This window comes from Parambassis ranga, chromosome 6, assembly GCF_900634625.1.
Source record: "Parambassis ranga chromosome 6, fParRan2.1, whole genome shotgun sequence".
In the NCBI taxonomy this organism is placed as follows: domain Eukaryota; kingdom Metazoa; phylum Chordata; class Actinopteri; family Ambassidae; genus Parambassis; species Parambassis ranga.
Genome location: NC_041027.1, coordinates 2,733,647 through 2,753,777, shown reverse-complemented (window position 1 = coordinate 2,753,777; position 20,131 = coordinate 2,733,647). Strand labels below are relative to the sequence as shown.

Here is a 20,131-nt window from a genome sequence, read left to right as displayed (position 1 = left end):
GGCCTCTTCATCCGGCACTCGTGAGCAAACGAAACAGGGTATTGGCATATGCTGCCTTTACGTACCGTGTGCTGTAGGAAAAGTCTCAATTCAGAAGAGAGACGAGCGCACACGCAATATAGGACATAGGTTAGTATAAAACCTGTAGATATGTCTAAACCATGTGTCATGGCGGATATGACATTGGGCTGTTCATGGGGTTTCTTTTAACTAATCTATGTTGTTATTGTTTACGGCTTATTCGCACATTTCTGATTTAACAGGTTGTGAATGGAACTGAAGGCAACCCTTTTTTGCTCTCGCCACCTAGTGTTTTCCCACACGGGCCATTTCCAGTAGGCTGTCAGTACACAATGAGCTAAGTCATTATGGAATGTGAACCACAAATAAACAAGTCATTTAGAGATGAGTGCAGAGAAGATGAGAAGCCAAAATATTCATTCACACATCAAGAAGAAAAAACATCATTAAAAACTCATTCTCCTCCTCAACTCAAATGACAAGGACAATTATTGTTTAGTCCACACAGCTTTGTTAGTAGGAATAGGACCAATAAAAAAACTGCCTAAAAATATTTTAGTATTATATTAGTATTTATCCAGATCAAGTTTTTGAATGGAAATAACAGATGGAGCTTTTGCAAAAATAATTATGTTCAATCACCCGTTTGATCATAACAGTTGTGTAAAGTGAGTCATATAATAAAATAGGAATATATACTTTATTTACCTCAAGCTGGGAAATTTCACTATTACAGCATCAATTTACAGGCACTCTAAACAACAACAACAGTATAGACATGATTTACAGAAAATAGACATTTGAGAGTTAAACCTTGTGCAAAATTGTTCAGTTATCTATGTGGTGATTGTAAAGAGGTATTGAATATGATAATATAATAAATGAAGAACAACATAGGCTACTTTACAGTGCTCCAAGATCTTATCGTGTATATAAAGCTAACTCAGGTGGAGAAACATAAACACAATTGTTTTCATTTATATTTCCTCCTTTGCTGGAGCTGTACAATGAAAGTTTAGTGAGAGACAGGAGACCGACAGGTGCTGTTTGCAATAGTGACCTCTAGAGGGAGACATTTAGCCTATATGTAGACTGTTTGCTCATTTGTGCAGAGGATTTTTGGACTATCTTGGTTATATCTTGCTTACATGTATTTTTAATGCAACGTAATCCACAAAAACGTGTTTAACGATATAACATCAAAAAATTCAAACAGTATATAAATGCCTGTGTGAGTAAGACCAACCAGCAAAACAGGGATCTGATCTTACAGCTTAGCATGGCAAAAAGAGAACTCCTGCATAATACGGCATGGTCCTTGCCAGTAATTTATTAATGCAATATAACAAATTTAGGTGCATTTCAGTGACTTGAATACATTTTCAGATAACTTATTAAATATTATATTAAAATAATTTTACTTGTTATCCAAACGTTGAATTCTATCACACATTCAAAAATCTATAATATATAAAAAAATGTCACTGCATGCATTGCACTGAAAAGAGCAGAAACGATTGCAAGCTCATGTGCTGTCATTGAGCTCCTTGTTATTTGCTGAGTGTGCTGAGATCTTGTTCCACCAAGTCATCGCAGACAGGCCTGAGTCTCCCTGGGCTCCTTAACACATGATACAAACTACCTCAGCAAAATGAAGCAAAGCAGTGCTTCCCTTTAATTTCTGTACCTGCTGAAAAAAGACATACTTTCATATGTGGATAAGTGACTAGAATGTTTGATAGACTCATATCAGCTGTGTGCAGATCTGCCAATGAGCGGTTTGGCACTTCAGGCCACATGCTTTCTGTCAGAAATGATACACTGCCAGACATGCTGAGTGTGGAGGAATGAGGGATCATCTGCTTTCAAGGAAGGTCCACATAAACCTGATGTCTTCAGTCAGTCAACTTCTCCCGTAAATCCGGATGATATTATTCCTGAAAAGTTGTTAGGCTTTGGATCTGACAAACAAGGTAAAATGTTTTACTCTGCTGCTGCCACAGTATTGTAGTGGTTTTTGTATTAAAGAGCATGCCAAATGTGTGATGTAGTAATTGGAGAATAATCTGTCTATCTTGTGAATCACTGATTGAATCACTGAACAGTCTTGATTATGAGAAAAGCTCATCAATCAGGAAACAGTCAGTCTAACTTTTTGCAGAGAGCAGTCAACTGCTGAAGAGACGCTGCTGTTATACCTCAAAGGGCCAGGTAAAAAAGGAGAACAATAAGCTGTGTTGTGCCCTTAGTAGAACAATTAATCTTAATGTTTTCAGTAAATCTTCAGGAACCAGATTTTTTTAATATTAAATAAGCGATGTATCACGTTATGACTAGGAGTAAAGCCTTATGTTTTACAAAATGGTGTGTACTTTCAAACAGGCACTCTGTGGACCACTAGAGTGCAGCCTAGTACACCTGTAAGATGATTTCGACTGCTGGGTCATGATTGTTTTGTTTGTCTCACCCAAATATTTCTAAACTGTATCACGCAGTGCACATTGTTCATTTCTCTGTCTTCACAGTTTGCCATGGATCATGTGCTGAACATAGCTGACTATTACGTCTTGACTCCATATGTTTATCCGGCATCTTGGCCTGAGCACTGGGCTCTTCGTCAGATCATAAGCCTATGGGTGGTGACAAATTTGGGAGCGCTGCTGATTTACTTGGGCTTTGGTGCTCTAAACTTCTACTGCGTGTTTGACCACAAACTCATGAAACATCCACAGTTTCTTAAGGTAGATGTTGATTCCCTTACTGATATTTGTCTAGTGTCACTGAATGGATGGAGAATGTATAAACTATTAGGTACTATGTTTTTTTCATTGCTTAACAGTAAACTAAAATCAGAGCAGATATGACTGTAGTCAAACTCTTGTCACAACTTTGTTTACAGAATCAAATAAAACAGGAGATCCAGCTGGGAACTGTCTCCATCATCTGGATGAGCTTTCCAACTGTAGCCCTTTTTTTCTATGAGGTCAGAGGACACAGCAAACTTTATGACAACATCAGTGAATCTATCTTTGGTGAGGCTGGACAAAATCTTAAAACCCAGAGCAGAGTTCATTCTAATTTCAGTGTTGAGGCTGTCTGTAAAACTTTCTGAAAGTAAACTAAATCCAGCCGTGAATCAAACATCTGTTTCAGGTTGGCCCGGTGTGTTCCTGAGCATCTGCGGTTTCTTGTTCTTCACAGACATGTGCATCTACTGGATACACCGCTCCATGCACCATAAGACCATTTACAAGGTGAACTTTAGCCTGTTAATTGCCAACCTCTACCCACTCAGTTATAGTATTAATGCATGGCAAGAGGCATCACCTGACTTGCAGTGATGGAATTATGACCAACGTCTCATTGTCATTGCTCACATTAACTAGATGCAATATGCTTCTAAAAGTACACAGCACATAACAGCAAAAACAGCAGACAGGTGATTTTAGTAAGCTCATATGGGAACAGGTAGCAGATAAAACACATTCTTATATACCTGATTATTAGAATGGTCACTTTTGCTGGCTAAAAAAATGTAAAAAAAACCTTCCACTTGTATTATCAAGGGTTTTGAAAACAGCTATGAATACATTGTTTGCCTTGTGTAGACCATTTGTTTCTCTCCCTCAGCACTTACATAAGCAGCACCACATATTCAAGATACCCACACCATTTGCCAGCCATGCCTTCCACCCACTAGATGGCTTCCTGCAGAGCTTACCCTACCATGTCTACCCTTTCATCTTCCCCCTCCATAAGGTACTGCTCTACATTTCACTTCATGAAATCTTCAGAATTTCTTATGCTGAATGCTTAGGGAAAGGGAATATTATTATAAAATTCTCTGCACATAAACTGAGTGAAATAATTTCAAGTCTTCTTTCAAACACTTGATTGTAAAATGTTTGAACTGACATTCAAAATATTTACATTGCAGGCAGTTTACCTCTCACTCTTTGTCTTTGTCAACATCTGGACCATTTCCATACATGATGGGGACTACCGCCTCCCAGGCCCCTTGATATTTTTTATCAATGGTGCAGCTCACCACGTTGACCATCACCTTTACTTCAACTACAACTATGGACAATACTTTACACTTTGGGATCGCCTTGGGAAATCCTACCGACACCCCTCAGCACTGCTGGGGAAGGGGCCACATGATTACATTCGCAAGCTTGTGGCAGCACAGCATAAGAGTGAAACACACTTAGGCCTTTCTCTCTAATTTAAACCCTTCAGGGAGGTTTCTAGAGAGCCATGAGTGAATAGATTGTTAGACCCAACCAGCTACAGCTAAAGAAAAAAAATATAAGATACCGCTGAGAAAATATATGCTTTTTTCTGCTGAGGGAAGCCTCGTGGTGCAATGGTTAACACTGTCACATTACAGCAAGAAGGTTCCTGGTTTGTACATTCTCCCTGCGCCTGCGTAGGTTTTCTCTGGGTTTTCTCTAAATTGCCCATAGGTGTGAGTGCAAATGGTTGTTTGTGTATGTTGCCCTGCAATGGACTGTTGATCTGCCCAGAGTGTACTCTGCCTCTTGCCCATAGAGAGCTGTACTACAGGACAAAATTGGATTAAATATCTGTATGAGCATGTTCTTGATGTGAGGGATTCTAATCAGATAATTTTCTTTTTCTTTCTAAAATGCAGCCTGTACCTTCTGTTTTTGACACAGTGTTTGCTCTGTCATATCCCTAAACCAGAATACTGTTCATCCCCAAACAGGCACACTCATAATAATAGTAATTAATGCAATAACAGCTAATTGTTGCTTTAATAAATGCTAGTATATAAATAAATCTTACTTGTAAAATGTACATTTGGCATAGATAAGAAAGCTGTTAGACCAGTTTCAAACGACAGATTGTTTTAGTAAATTTCAAGAATGTGTAACATACCAACACAAACAGGACATTTGGAGCAGACATATTACAAAATATTGAAAAGGATTTGTCATTACTACTTGACAGGACATGCTGCAAATCTTTCAGTATACATCAAATTGAATACAGCATGTTTGAATCTGTGTGTTGGTGTACTTTACAGTCCAACTATAAAGTTGTCTTTCAGCTTCCAGTACTTGGTGTGTTTTCATGTAGGCTCTGCAAGGCAAGGTCGGTCCACTTCATCTCTTGTTCCTTCACGGACTCTGTGGATCCTCCATTGTCTTGTTCAGCCTCTGGGAGTTCACTCTAAACAAGAACACAGATAACAGGTGCAATGAAGAGGTTGATCATCAGTGAAAGAACTCAGGAACACAGCTACAAAATCTGGCTTCTTCTTTTAACCTCCTCGAAACCTCCAAATCAAGACATTAATTCTTGCTTATGCTAACATAAATAACCGGACTTACCAAAGGGATAGTGACATCTTCATATGGCAGCCTGTCTTCCCTCCAGGCATCATCAGTGAGATCTAAGACTCTCCCATCTCGTTGGATTTCACTGTCCATCCTGTGAGTCCTCCTGCTAAGGTCTTCACCCAGAAGCCAGTCGCAACTCTCACTCGTTGCAGCAGAAGCTATCCAAACCCGTGCTGCCCTCTTAAATATACCAGTTAGACTTCCAAATAACGCGAAAGCAACAGTGACAAACTCTTAAGTGTTTGAAGCGATACAGTTTGGCTGCAGGTAGTTATTTTTTGTCCGTTTTAGGTCAGAGTACTGGATGCTGCAAATGTGCGTAAACATGTGTCGCCTGGTGATGACGTTGTTAATGACGTCTAGTTTGTCTACATGTACGCCGGAAATGTCAACGAATGGCCTGAATGTAAAATATATAGTATTTAAATAATATATTACATTCAGCTTCGATTTATTTAAAATTACATATACAATATATAATATTTATTAAAAATGCCAGGAAAAAACTAAGTAAGATTCTGTTATCAAATAACGGAGTCACATGATGTTTAGCGTTTCCATGGTAACTTAACACTCCTTTTTCAGACTGGGCCATAAATGCAACGTAGATTATTGTGCTGACTTCTTGCATTTTCAGGTAACAATATCAAGCTAATAACATACTTAAAACTGCAGAACCTAATGCAGAGTTTAGTCAGTGAAACTATACGGAGAAATAACGCTTGCTAATGTTAATGTTACTTTAGTAGATTAGCTTAGACTGCTAACTGTATTAGCTAACTTCATATTAGATTTCCATACGAGGCTTTATCCAACGATAGCAAGACAGTACTGTACTTACCAATGTAATCTCTATAATTAATTCCTTACACATTAAACATGTGCACTTGCTATTGTTGACATAAGACATGGTGGTGGGTAAAAACTGAAACACTGTGTTTTTCATTATTCATTAAAATAATAAATCTACTCCTTTCATAGGGACTTCCATGATGTCACTCTCTCAAGAGAAGCACGCAGAAAATACAGAAAATACACACACATGTATCAACCCTGGAAATCCAGTTTTCTCCTACATAAAAACTACAGCAGTTAAAGGGGGGGTGTCAGCAGCGGATGTCCTGTACAGAACCACATCAAGGAACTATGGCTACCACTCCCCAACTTTTGAGAGCTCACCCTGTTCATTCCACCCTAAATCACTGAGATTCTCTGAGGAGCTGAGCAAGTCTGGGAAGTACCGTGATACCTCCTTTAACACACAACTGGATCACAGCATGGTGACCAGAAGTTCCCATTTAAAGCGCACCACCTGAATGTACGTTTGAGTTCAAAACTGCCAAGAGATGTCAAACTGCAGTCACCAAACAAAACTTGTGTTGTATTCTTCTGAATAAGTTTAACAAGACAGTTTGTTGAATTGTTGTTGTTTATAATAAATGTAATCCTTTGAATGACTGGTAAACTGAGTCTGTGTAATGTTTTATTTTATAGTATTTAGTTATTTTACCAAATTCTTGTTTGTATCAGTGGTTAAAGAAACTTTATTATGATACATTTTACCCAGATTTTTCTAACATTCACCCATAGAATCATGTATTCCTATAAAACTAATATGTTGCAGAAATAAAATACACTCTAGTTTCTGAACAGATTCAACAGGCTACAATAGAAACTTCACTAAAAATAAACAAGAAAACAGATTGGTTTTATCTTCAAATTCAAGACGTACTTCTCGTCTTCGCTTATTGAAGGTTTGCTATTGCTGTATCTTGACGTTGTATTTAACAGAAATCCTCCTCCCTCTACCTTCAGCCTCGCCTCCGCATCCACAGCTGATGATGACCAACCTTTTAGCTGCCAACGCTACGGAACTTAGCAAGCAGCTAGCGGTTTAGTAGCGTCGTTAATATGTGGTGTTACGAGGTGTTCGCTATGAATGTACTGCTTTATACCTCAGCAAAGCTGTGTTAAAGGAGTATAGACGGGTCACGTTCCTATACCCCCTATACCGGGATTTAGTACCCAGTTCGTTACTACTCCCATTGGCTAACTTGAGTAGTCTGACAGGAGAATCAGACGAGTACCCAGCTTTCGAGGCTAACAGCTAGCATGTTAGCTTCTTAGCTGGCTAGAAGCTTTCTGTTTTGTTAACTATTTTGGTCTGGCTCTGCTGTATTTAAATGCTGCTGTTTTTCAAGTAGTAGAAACGTAAGTATATATTTACGTTGAAACTGAACATTTTTAATTCAACGGCAAAATGAATAGTGCAAGTTTGCGAGACTTGGGTTTTTATTTGTAACTGATAGCGTTGTAACGTTTGCTCTGTGGGTGGCTAGGTTGCTAACCAGCTAACTGAAAAGCTCTTGTTTGTCAACAATACTAAAATATGTCATTTCGTAGCTATGTCATTTGCTTGTTGTGTTTCATCATAACTGTTTATTTAACACAGCTTTTGATTAAAACGTCGTTTAGCCGTCGTTGCTTTGTTTGAGCGATATTAATTAAATGACTAATGTTATTTTTGGAGTAGTTTTGACTGAGATGCTTAAGAAATATAGCTTACATTAATCTAACTTGTTGTGCCACTGCAACACGTTTAAAGAAGTAATGACAAGATGTCTCTATTAGACAAATAAACATGGAGCTATTGCAGACTTGACTTAAGGACAGTTTCAAATGTTTTCTACTGTTTGCGTTTCCTTCACAGCTCTGCAAGCCCTGGATGAGAGCTGGACATGAGCCATGGGCTGTCTATAATGTCCAGAGCTGTTCCCATTGCACCACCTTGCCCCTCCTGGTCCATTTAACCAGCCATACATTAGTACTCCCAACAAATCTTTACTTGGCAACAGTATGATCCTTTACAGTGACCCCACAGAGCCCACAGGGACAAGAATCCTCCAAAACCAAGCTCTCCAAATGATATGATAGTAGCCGCCTGGATCACTTTCTGTGCCTGCAGGAGCCTCGCACGGGTTCTGCTCTTCTTTTCTTCCTCAAACACCCTTCCTCCTCTCTGGGAGACCCTTGTCAGTGTGGTCTCTAGCCCTGGTACAATGGGTAACAGTTGTGTGTGCCGAGAGGATAGTGACTTGGAGGACCATCATCATGGGTCAACAAGGGCGACTCGAGGGCAAGGAAGACGAGTAGATCATGGTACATCTGTAGGCGTCGATGCAGGAGAGGCTCGGAGCAGTCGACCTAGGGATCCGGTGAGGCCACCACGCCGGGGGCGAGGGCCCCATGAACCTAGAAGGAAGAAGCAGAATGTGGATGGCCTTGTGCTGGATACATTGGCTGTCATCAGGACACTTGTAGACAAGTAGGTATAGTACTAAGATTTATTAGCTAGATTTAATTGGGATGTTTTTAACAAGATCCATCATTGTATCTCCAGGTTGTGTTTTTAGATAGGTAGATAGATATACTTTATTGATCCTGCAGGGGAAATTATTTCAACGTAACCTGTGTGGTGTATATTGCAAGTGTCATCAAATATGACGGTTCAATTCTCTTCTCACTTTCTTCAAAAGTTTATCTCATAGTGTGATTCTCATTTGTTCTCATTGGAGTTCACCTAGTAAAAGGGGATTTTTTTGTGTCTTTTAGCTGAAGTTCTTGTGATGTTGAGTTGCATGAAATTAAGTCTTTCAAGGAGCATAGATCTGTTAACCTCATGATTCATGGCTAATTGTAGTTTTAATATTTCATCTCTAGTCATAAGCTCCACCCTTTAACTAAACAGGAAAAGAGTTTAAAATTGCAGATTTTAAGTTTAACATTCCCATAGGTGTCTGATACTCTATATCCTTGTGTGTATGGGAGTACAAAGACAATTAAAACAGGAAAATCAAAAAGTCATATGCAGTGTAAGGATTCCAACACCCACAAAATTGCTACAATTGTGACTTCATTTTATTTTGTTATTTGTCAGGGACTTATAATCTAACATACATAACATATAGTATAACAGATGCTTTTTGAAAGTAGCAGCCATGCCAGATGTGTCTATTAATGTAGTCACAGAACTGGATAAAGGTGGAATTAATTTTATATTATTACAGATGCAGTGACAGTCATAATTACTTAACCAGTGAAACATTACCACCAGTTGTGCAAAACATGGACATATGTTAATGCACAGGAGTTTATGCTATTCAGTTAAAATGAAAAAAACATGTAAAAGTCATTCTGTAATCAAGCTGTATTTCTTATTCTTTCTGAACTCTCCTTTGTTTTTCAGTGACCAAGAACCCCCTTACTCCATGATCACTTTGCATGAGATGGCAGAGACAGGTAAGAAGAATATACTTATATTACATATTTTGGCAAAGCAATAGAATATTTTAAATAATAGATAAAGACTTTATAAAAAGGGATGAAGCAAGGAAATTTTATCTCTGGTTAGGAAATGGTGAAAACAACCCTGCTAGTCAGTCAAGATTACAGTATGTGAACTTGGACTGTCACTATAAAAAAATCTGTAAAGATTTAGTAAAGCACCTTGAGGCAATTCTGATTGTAAAAAGTGAAATATAAATAAAATCGAATTAAATAATGGTTTTACATCCCAATTTAAAGGATGCTGTGCTTCACAGTATGATACTGACCACTTCTAAGTGATGTTTGGTTGATACTGTCATGTTCTAATTAGCTTGAGTTGTGATGACAATGTCAGTGTTTTTCTAATAGCCAAGTCTACAAGGACATAAAGGTGCTGGTGATGTTGCCAAGCAACAGTAAATATTCTAGCCATTGAGGCTAACATTAGCTTGCAGATTATAAAAAGTATAAATCTCAACTCCAGTCTTTGCTGAAGAATAGACAGCTTTTAGTGACTCTTTGGCCATTTCCTTATCCAGACCTATAGTCTGGATAGTCTGCTATAGCACTAATGTTACATCTAGTTTTTGCACCACACTCTTCATTTTGTTTACATCTGTTTCTCTATGTGATCACATGCAGTGCAGTTTCTGGTGCAATGCTTTTAATTATATTTAAATTTCATTTTAAGTTCAATTTAAGTTTCAATTTAGGTTATCAAATTGTATTCTACCGTTATGTTCTAATCCAGTGGTGTGTAAGATTAAAGAGAAGAAAATCTGTAAGGTTTCCTTATAAGTGCGTAATGCTACCTAATTTCAAAATTGGTTACAATTTTGACCGCTTTAGTCATTGCTCAGCTTTATACACAACAGTATTACTAATAGTAAAGAACAAATTGATCCATCCTTTACTGAACAGATAATTAGGGCTGCAACACCACCTGCCTGCTGCTTATAGCTCTGCTATAAAACTGTTGCTTCAGCGTCTCAGCAGTGCGGCCCTAGCCTCTGGGCATATTACATCACTTGGAGTAGGGACATAGTCACGCCTTACACCACAGGCATCATGTGTTTGTTGTTACATTATCACTCTAATCTTGTGATCTAAATAGGGTTTAAATGTTTTTCTGGATATTTTGGCCAGTTTGCGCACCAAGTAAATAAAATGTATTCCTAAATTACCAGTAGTTCTTTGAACATTATGGTTTTAAAGCTTGAGCAGATGTTTGAGTACATTTCTGGTGTGTCGTGCATGTACTTTCTTTATACAGATGATGATTAATGGATACTCTCTGGCTGTGTACGTGGAAATATTTGTGTGGATATAACCAATTCTTGTGTTTTTGGCCTTGTGTCATGCACATATGGTGTTTTATGCTCACAAGGCATGGTGTTGTGTAGCATGACAGCAGCCAAGTTGGCTATTAGCTTGCAGATCCAGAGCCCTGAAGCCAGCAAGTCAGTCAGCCAGCAGGTCACTTTCTGTTTGACATGTGCTACAATGTTACATTATTCATATGCCAGTTGGCAAGTGATAGTGTAAGAGTGAATTTGCACTGAGTCAAAGTGGATGGAGTGGACAGAAAATGAAAAGAAGGAGAAACCTTTTTTCATGAATATGCATAATGAGAAGATTAAAATGATGTTAACACATTATTCAGTTTTAAGAAACAAATAGAGAAGATAAACTATCCATTAGTTCTTTCGCCAGTTAAGCTATTGATCCAAACTTTTCTTGTCTACTCATAGATGACGGTTGGCTGGAGGTTGTCCAGTCTCTGATACGAGTGATCCCATTGGATGATCCTCTTGGTCCTGCAGTGATCACCCTTCTACTGGATGAGTGTCCTCTCCCCACCAAGGTAATATAATAACCCTTATTTAAAAACTATGTATGAAATCTCTGGAGGGGCTCTGCCCTGATTCTACGTGAAAGTACTGCAACAATTTTGTGTGTTTTGCAGTTTAGGTAAATCAGGCAACAAAACATACAAAAACCTTTACTGCTGCTTTATTTTTATTGTTTTTGTTTGGCCTCTGCCGTATCACCCCTTTGTTAGGACCCCCTGCTTCCCTGACTAAAGTAACCTGAGGACAGAGGACATACCATGACAAAAAATGACTCTGTACTCTTCTCAGTATTGACCAGATATGTCCTGGATAAAAAAAAGCACATCACAAATTTAACCCTCATGCGTTGTTCGGGACATTTTTGTCCTCTGAGAGAAATTTTTCTGTTTATTTTGGCCATAACTTTGTCAATATGTGGACAAATTGAATCATTTTTCCTCAATAAGCTTAATTTTACATAAATTTTGTTAATATGATTTTAAAATTTTTCATAGGTCAACGGTACACTGTGGGCAAATTTTACCCCCTAATGTGTTGTTCGGGGACAAAAACGTCCCCTAACTTTAACGGTTTTAAAAATATATTAGATAAATATTTTTTTGAATTTTTTTTGCATAGACCTTTTAATTAACTTCAGTTCTAATCAACAGTAGTGAAAAAATCATTTTCCCCCAGGATTTTAACCCTTTAATCACCAATTTTATAAGGGGTGGTGCTGAAAATTGAAAAAAAAAACACACAAAATGGCTCATTTTTAATAGAAAAGGTGAATGTGGACTGGATTCTTTTTAACCTTTATTATAGTCTTGGTCATGTCAAACATCAGTAAAAAAATTGACTTTATTGCATTATTAGTTTTTGCACAGCACTGGATTTTCTTTTTTTCTCCCATTTTGTCCCATAGACTTACATTATAAACACACTTTTTTTGACTGCATGGCACTAAATAATCATGCATTCTTGATTGTTGGTGGTTTACCCTGTTGGTAGGAGGTAAAATTTGTGATTTTTACAGTTAACAACTTAATTACCATATTAACCCTTTACCTGCAGGCCTGTGCTCATGTACTGTAGTTTCTGGCTTAAGTATATGGAGTTATAGGGAGTATTTTAGCACATAATTGTGTGTCTACACACTGTGTGTGTATGTTAGAGAGGAAGAGAGCCATTTGCACACTGTCAGGGAAGGAAAGTCAGGAAAATAAAGTTACTAAGTAAGTGAAGTGTACCTAATTCAGACGTACAACGGCAATGCATAAGCATGTAAAATGAAAACATCCAGGAGTTCTGGCGTCTGAAGTTGTGGATGGGTAAAATAGCTGTTTTTTTTTTTTTTTTTTTAGCTTTCGGAAAACACGTCCTCCAGTAGAGTGACTTTACTTTTAGGTTAGTGTCTCAGTTGAGATCACTGAATTAGTCTAAGTGAAGTCTAAGTGCCCCTTTTCCATGGTGTGTTGCGCTCCACACGACCATACGTACATGTGCATGTTACTAAATAGACACCATAGATAGATAACTTGATAACATAATAAATAATCATTGACTAACCAAATCTAATCTACAGTTTAGTCCCCTACTAAAATTAGTATTAAAAGTAGTTTAGTAAAGTAAAGTAAAGTAAATTTGTTGCAGCCCTAAAAGTAAGTGCCGGGCCCTTTGATGCTGAGAGGTTCAGACTAAACAAAACAAAAACACTAGTGGACTTGCATGCATCCTCCTGGTCATTTAATGGTGACAAGAGCAGCAAGCAGCATGAAGAGAGGATTCACCTGTGCATGAGTGAAGGATTCACTTGTGAACGAATGAAGGATTCGCTTGTGAACAAGTGACGGATCTACTTGTGCAGCCTTCACAGCTTCACAGCCTGGCCCTTCATAGAGCCAGGCTGCACAATCATTTCCAGAGATTGTGCACAAGTGAATCCTCTCTTCATGTTGCTTTCTGCTCTTCTCACCATCAAATGACCACAAGGTCACATGTAAGACCACTTGCCTTTTTGTTTTGTTTAGTCTGCACCTGTAGACATCAAAGGGCCACACGTGCATAGCAACACTTTCTTTGTTTTTGTTTACTATGAAGACTCTGTGGTTGTGTGTACTCACAGACAACAAGATCAGTGTGCAAATGGCTCTCTTCCTCTCTAACATACACACACAGTGTGTAGACACACAATTATGTGCTAAAATACTCCCTATAACTCCATATACAAGCCAGAAACTACAGTACATGAGCACAGGCCTGCAGGTAAAGGGTTAATATGGTAATTAAGTTGTTAACTGTAAAAATCACAAATTTTACCTCCTACCAACAGGGTAAACCACCAACAATCAAGAATGCATGATTATGTAGTGCCATGGCTGTGCAGTCAAAAAAAGTGTGTTTATAATGTAAGTCTATGGGACAAAATGGGAGAAAAAAAGAAAATCCAGTGCTGTGCAAAAACTAATAATGCAATAAAGTCAATTTTTTTACTGATGTTTGACATGACCAAGACTGTAATAAAGGTTCAAAAGAATCCAGTCCACATTCACCTTTTCTATTAAAAATGAGCCATTTTGTGTGTTTTTTTTTCAATTTTCAGCACCACCCCTTATAAAATTGGTGATTAAAGGGTTAAAATCCTGGGGGAAAATGATTTTTTCACTACTGTTGATTAGAACTGAAGTTAATGAAAAGGTCTATGCAAAAAAAATTCAAAAATATATTTATCTAATATATTTTTAAAACCGTTAAAGTTAGGGGACGTTTTTGTCCCCGAACAACACATTAGGGTAGTGTTTGCGAACAATGCATGAGGGTTAAAATCTTGTACTCAATTTTAGAGACCTAAAACACTAAACTGTTATCCTGCAGTTTTATTAGTGTTTGAATGTAAATACAGTGCCATGCTTTTAGATCACCAACCTTCTTTACTTCTTTACTTTTTTTTTCTCTCTCCAGGATGCTCTCCAGAAACTTTCTGACATACTAAGTCTGAGTGCGGCTGTTGCACAACAAGATGCTCTGAACCCTGCTAAACACAGAAACACCACAGCAGTCCTGGGATGCCTGGCAGAGAAATTAGCTGGTGAAGTTTATTTTTGTGTAGTTGATGTTAACATTGGAAATCAATTGTTTGCTCTTTTGTATGTTTGCTCAGACTAACCTGCCTCAGTTATATTAACTAGCAGCTCCTAAAACACTGAGGCTCATAAACTTGTCTTCTCCAAGTATAGACATTTATTTGTATTTTTTGTAGGACCAGCCAGTATTGGATTGTTGAGCCCAGGAACCCTTGAGTACCTTCTGGAGAGCCTGGTAAGCAAACATTGATGCCTGAAAGATAATTGTGTGCCGTAAAACGGTAAACGATGTTGCTGATACTTTCTCAATTCTTAGTCACTGATGTGACAGTTGTTGAACCAATGATGATAGGTACAGGTTGGGGTCATCATGTCTATGATATGATAGAAAACACTGCTGCTTCCTTTCCATTTGTTGCTGGTATTGATTGAATAAAAGCTTCACTGTACTCTTGATCTGCTCCACTGTCTGCTTTGACAGAGCTATAACAAAGTCAGCAAAGAAACAACATTATTTTGGATAAGTTGCCATTGATTGTATTTGATTTGTATTTAACACAGTGTAGTTTAGCTGTTTAGTTTAACTGTTAGACAACATCCAAAGCCTTCTTGCTGTGAATTGTAATGAGTTCCAAAAGTTATGTAGTAATGTATGTCTGTAACGTAGTAGCTGTCAGATCAATCATTTTTTGCTCTGTCCATCTTCTTTCAGAGTGCTGAGGCACACCCTACTGTCATGCTGTTTGCTCTCATTGCTCTGGAGAAGTTTTCCCAGACCAGTAGGTTCTTTTTCTTTATCTTAAAATTATGAATCATGATTCCAGTGCAGAAACAAGGCTGAACAAGAAAGTCTCTGTGACAACATGCCATGCGTGTGTGTGTGTGTCTGTGCATGTGTCTGTGTGTGTGTCTGTGCATGTGTGTGTGTGTGTACACACAGCGTGCCTCTGTGCACAGACAGCAGTGGTGAATTGTAAACGCACAACTATGCAGAGACAGAAATGACATGCTGCCATGCAGATTATAACATGAGCTGTTTAGTTTGTTTAATGAAAGAACAAGGTGTAGACCTGTTCTATAGTAAAGGTTCTCTTAAATGGCTTCTGTTATGATCTGGTGCTATATAGAAATTAAAAAGAAATGAAATTGACTTGACCTGATATAATGATGGGGAAACACTGAACTAATTCTTAAATATGGTAAATGTTGGATGATTAGGATATAGTGTATATTTTGGCTCATCTATGGTATTTCCAGAGTGTTAAAATTAGGAAAAACCTCAACATTGTAAACCGAACCGAACCGAAAACCGTGACCTCAGAACCGTGATACGAACCGAACCGTGGATTTAGTGAACCGTTCCAGAATACTTTTATTTTAAGTATCAAGTTTACTTTTACAGCCTGAAGCCTGTTTTTATAAAGGAAAATTTACACTTTCCACACTCGAAGTTGGTTGTCAACTACATCACAATCCTGATCAATGCTTCTCTTTTTCTTCCATATACCTGCATCACCTTGCCCTTAGGTGAGAACAAACTGACAGTGTCTGAGTCTTCTATCAGCAATCGACTTGCTGTCCTGGAGTCTTGGGCAGAACATCCAGACTACCTAAAGAGGCAGGTTGGATTTTGCTCACAGTGGAGCCTTGACAATCTGTGTGAGTAGAGAATTGGTCAGTCTTGAATGAGGTATGTGTGTTTGAGTCGCTGATGAAATGTCTCTTCTTCTGTCCAGTCCTAAAGGAGGGTCGTCAGTTCACTTATGAGAAAGTCAACCTCACCAACATCAATGCCATGCTCAACAGCAACGATGTCAGCGAGTACCTCAAGATCTCACCTACTGGACTGGAGGTCAGTTTGTGTGTGTCGTGCTATTGCTAACATAATGCTCACAAAAAGTATATATACTATATACCTTTATATAATAAAATTATTGAAACGTTTACTCTGTGTGTTCAGGCTCGATGTGATGCCTCGTCCTTTGAGAGTGTGCGTTGTACATTCTGTGTGGACTCGGGTGTTTGGTACTATGAGGTGACAGTCATTACATCAGGTGTGATGCAAATTGGATGGGCCACGAAGGATAGCAAGTTCCTAAATCATGTAATCATCTTCAGTGGTTTCAGAACATTCTGTCATGACTTTAGTACATCCATGTATGATAAAGCACTTTTGTTTGTGTGTTTTAGGAGGGTTATGGGATAGGAGATGATGAGTACTCATGTGCGTATGATGGCTGCAGGCAGCTCATCTGGTACAACGCTCGCAGTAAACCTCATTCTCACCCCTGCTGGAAGGAGGGTATGCAAGACAATGGACACACTGTCATAACTTATTTGTTATTTCTTAATCATCCAGAAAGAAAAAGTCAAGGCAGAAAAGAATGGATTAGAGAGCTTATGTTTCACTCAGGTTAATCTTTTGTTTGGAAATTGCTTTGCTGTTTTTGGTGCCTCTGGAGTGTTGTGATATTTTTAGCACCCACGCTTTACTGTCATTGCCAACTATCGATTTCTAATGTGCCTCTTGCATAGTGAGATAATTGTAATAAGAACACGCCAAAGGCTTATTTCTGCTTTGTGTCCTGTTTAGGAGATGCCATCGGCTTTCTGTTAGACCTCAGCAAGAAGCAGATGATCTTTTATTTGAACGGACATCAGCTGCCGCCAGAGAAACAGGTGTTCTCATCAGCCACGTAAGAGCTTCATATTTATTTCCATTCTTTGTTCATTATTTTTTCTTTATTGCCTAACCCTTTTCTTACAATAACCCATTTGTTTCTTTTTTCTCTTGGTCAGGTCTGGTTTCTTTGCAGCAGCCAGCTTCATGTCCTACCAACAGTGTGAGTTTAATTTTGGGGCCAAGCCTTTCCGTCACCCACCCTCTGTCAAATTCAGCACCTTCAATGACTTTGCTTCATTGCTGCCGAGTGAAAAGATCATCCTCCCAAGGTAAAATGTGAAGTTTAAAGTTAGTTTTTTTAAAATAAAGATGCAAAAATAGAGATACTCTGAAGGTTTTGGGGAAGAGTAAACTGCTGTCTGAATCATGTTTGCATAAAGGTGAGTGTGTGTATAAGACATTATACAAATGTTCACACTAGAGGAAGATTAGAATGATGAACCAATCTGTGTTCCATTAGTTACATTGGATTTTCATTTGCTCCCCAGACACCGGCGTCTGGCCTTACTGAAGCAGGTTAGCATCCGAGACAACTGCTGCACGTTATGTTGTGACGTCATGGCTGACACAGAACTGCGGCCCTGTGGACACGGGTATGTGTAACTGCTGGACATCTGGAGACCAGACAAGATATTGTCTGTGAATGAATGCTAACATTTTTTTGTCCCATCTTCCAGTGGTATGTGTATGGAGTGTGCCTTACAGTTAGAGACGTGCCCCCTGTGCCGCCAAGACATCCAGACCCGCGTCAGACTCATTGCACATGTCTCCTGACACACTTTTTGCCCTTCCTCCAATAAGGAGGGACACACAAACCCTACAACCTCCTCCTCTAATCCCCTCTTACCTAACTGGGCTGTGAGGATGGTGCCACAATGTTGTGATGTTGCCAGAATTGTGTGTTCTGGTATAGGAGGCAGTAATGGAGGGGTCAAGAAAAAGAAAGCAAGGAGATGAGAGGAGGGGGAATCAGCTGGATCCCCAAGAGCTTTTCCTCATTTACCTGCATCTTCTCTTTTGTATCCTCTTGACAACTCATTGCAGAAGCTGGGCCACAAATCGTCACTTTCTACTAACAGTGCATTTTTCAGACAAAAAGAGCAGAAGTAAGGAGCACAGACAAAATCTGCAAACCCCAGTGTAAAGAAGTAATTAAACATCCCTTCAAATATAAGGTTGTCATTGCGCTTTCAGTTCAGAGGCTACTACTATTGAATCCCAACATGTTTGCAGATCTACAGGGTTGGGTGGCAAAAAAAGAACACAGCCTGTAGTTCAAACCTAAGGTACAGATAAAATTTTAGATGTATCTCACTTCCTTGCGTTTGGCTATAGATATTTTGTTGTGTTATCTGGGTAGAATTTTCATTTTCTTGTCCAACAATTTTGGCAGCTTTACTGTCAGACCTGATTGATTGCCCACTTGTAGGGTTTGTCATCAGAAAATTATGTTTTGCTCTTGTTGCCAGAAAACTCAAAAATGTTGTTTTCTGATTTAGTTTACAAAAGTGTTTAAAATCAATCAGCTTTCCCATAAAAAAGAAAAAGACATGATTCATGTTTCACAACCAATAACAAACTATAAACATAACAGTCTGTATTAGAAATAACTGATTTTGGAAAACACTGCTGCTTTTTGTGCTTTAATGTCTTTGCTCAGATGTTGGTATTTCCTCAGTATGTATGAAACGACAACAATCTAGGATTAAAAATTACACAAACCTTGTGAATTATACCAAATGGTTCCCCCCTCTAATTATGAATGCACATTTTATAGAATTGGTGAGCAGGAAGTGCACAGTGAAGCTTCCATTGCTACCTTGTGAAGTTATATGATTTTGTTTGATTGGTGCTAACAATATAGCAACATCTTCTAATGCAGTCCCACTATGATTCAGGATCATTTTAAAGGCTGAGTAAATTAATGTCTTAATATTTGTGTTGACAAACACGTGTCTGTGTTAAGACAATTTTCAATCCACAAGATGTGATTTCATTTTGTATTATAAATGAGGGTGAACACTGATGTTGACAGATGTGTTTTATGCAGTACATTGTAGAAAGAAAGTGTGAAATGTTTAAAGGTATTCTTTTTTCCCCTCTATATTAGTTTACAGGGTTGTCCTTACTGACTGTAATTTTGGGTCTGGGTCAAAATCAGCAAAACAGCTACTTATAGCATAGTGATGTAAAGCATTCAAACTTAAGTACGAAAAAAAAATGTCCCACTTGCTATAAATCACAACACTCTTTCCTGACTACATAATTGATCCTAACAAAAGCAGTTTGTCCAGTTGAAGGGTGCCAGACTAAGTAAAATGTGGTTTCCTTCTTTGTGCCCTGTATTACATTACACGTCTTCTACTATTTCTCTACATTTCTCTCTCTGTCTTGTGTGTTTTCAGTCTTCTGTTCATCCTATACTTGAACCCTCTTGACATTTGTACTTTGGAAGCAGGTGACAAAACACGTACGAGAGATTTTGTTTCAAGAAATTTTCTGTTTGTACATTTCAAAGTGAAATGGCATTTCAAATTGCAAATGATTGAAATGATCATGGTCTAATTGTTAATGAAAGGCTTCTTAAACAAACTGCATGAACAGAATCTGTAAAATCATTGATACTGTAATGGCTATATGAGGTTAATTTCTCAGTGTGACAAAAGACTGATCTGGTATGTGTTACCTTGTATTTCCTGGAGCACCTTATTATATATGGAGGTGAGAGATAAGTTGTCTCTTGTGGTTGGAGATGAAATTCAGGATTGTAAAGAAGTTGTTAGTTCTATTTAAAACATCTATAAAGGAAAGTTGCCC

General features: G+C 38.3%; 3 protein-coding genes across 5 annotated transcripts; 2 read left to right on the top strand and 1 right to left on the bottom strand.

Moving 5' to 3' along the window:
• The first annotated feature begins 11 nt into the window (after nucleotides 1-11).
• LOC114437114 (lathosterol oxidase-like) lies at nucleotides 12-4,948 on the top strand. Of its 3 annotated transcripts, none has more exons than XM_028407550.1 (6): nucleotides 12-129; nucleotides 2,547-2,762; nucleotides 2,921-3,053; nucleotides 3,175-3,275; nucleotides 3,652-3,780; nucleotides 3,959-4,948. In XM_028407550.1, the coding sequence occupies exons 2-6, from the start codon at nucleotides 2,553-2,555 to the stop codon at nucleotides 4,247-4,249; spliced, it is 864 nt and encodes a 287-aa protein (XP_028263351.1). In that variant the 5' UTR covers nucleotides 12-129; nucleotides 2,547-2,552; the 3' UTR covers nucleotides 4,250-4,948. The 3 variants fall into 3 exon arrangements, with proteins under 3 accessions (XP_028263351.1, XP_028263350.1, XP_028263352.1); XM_028407549.1 differs by lacking the exon at nucleotides 12-129 and adding an exon at nucleotides 1,803-1,994; XM_028407551.1 differs by lacking the exon at nucleotides 12-129 and having other exon boundaries at nucleotides 2,415-2,762.
• anapc13 (anaphase promoting complex subunit 13) lies at nucleotides 4,801-5,729 on the bottom strand. Its single transcript, XM_028407552.1, has 2 exons — nucleotides 5,382-5,729; nucleotides 4,801-5,220 (listed from the first exon to the last, which is right to left on the bottom strand). The coding sequence occupies exons 1-2, from the start codon at nucleotides 5,478-5,480 to the stop codon at nucleotides 5,095-5,097; spliced, it is 225 nt and encodes a 74-aa protein (XP_028263353.1). The 5' UTR covers nucleotides 5,481-5,729; the 3' UTR covers nucleotides 4,801-5,094.
• Nucleotides 5,730-7,224: 1,495 nt separating this feature from the next.
• On the top strand, nucleotides 7,225-19,535 carry rspry1 (ring finger and SPRY domain containing 1). Its single transcript, XM_028407546.1, has 15 exons — nucleotides 7,225-7,601; nucleotides 8,101-8,715; nucleotides 9,637-9,689; nucleotides 11,468-11,580; nucleotides 14,510-14,636; nucleotides 14,808-14,866; nucleotides 15,344-15,410; nucleotides 16,159-16,290; nucleotides 16,368-16,483; nucleotides 16,592-16,735; nucleotides 16,822-16,933; nucleotides 17,225-17,327; nucleotides 17,431-17,583; nucleotides 17,803-17,907; nucleotides 17,992-19,535. Exons 2-15 carry the CDS (start codon nucleotides 8,318-8,320, stop codon nucleotides 18,086-18,088), a joined length of 1,779 nt encoding a protein of 592 aa, XP_028263347.1. The 5' UTR covers nucleotides 7,225-7,601; nucleotides 8,101-8,317; the 3' UTR covers nucleotides 18,089-19,535.
• Nucleotides 19,536-20,131: the final 596 nt, after the last annotated feature.

Excerpts from the sequence above, each read along its gene's own strand:
- rspry1 (XM_028407546.1), top strand. The coding sequence starts at position 8,318 with ATGATAGTAGCCGCCTGGATCACTTTCTGTGCCTGCAGGAGCCTCGCA. Across the intron at positions 15,411-16,158 it reads GGAGAAGTTTTCCCAGACCA|GTGAGAACAAACTGACAGTG; the intron begins GTAGGTTCTTTT and ends CCTTGCCCTTAG. Across the intron at positions 17,328-17,430 it reads CAGGTGTTCTCATCAGCCAC|GTCTGGTTTCTTTGCAGCAG; the intron begins GTAAGAGCTTCA and ends TCTCTTGGTCAG.
- anapc13 (XM_028407552.1), bottom strand. The coding sequence starts at position 5,480 with ATGGACAGTGAAATCCAACGAGATGGGAGAGTCTTAGATCTCACTGAT. Across the intron at positions 5,221-5,381 it reads AAGATGTCACTATCCCTTTG|AGTGAACTCCCAGAGGCTGA; the intron begins GTAAGTCCGGTT and ends GTTCTTGTTTAG.
- LOC114437114 (XM_028407550.1), top strand. The coding sequence starts at position 2,553 with ATGGATCATGTGCTGAACATAGCTGACTATTACGTCTTGACTCCATAT. Across the intron at positions 3,054-3,174 it reads CATCAGTGAATCTATCTTTG|GTTGGCCCGGTGTGTTCCTG; the intron begins GTGAGGCTGGAC and ends CATCTGTTTCAG. Across the intron at positions 3,781-3,958 it reads TCATCTTCCCCCTCCATAAG|GCAGTTTACCTCTCACTCTT; the intron begins GTACTGCTCTAC and ends TTTACATTGCAG.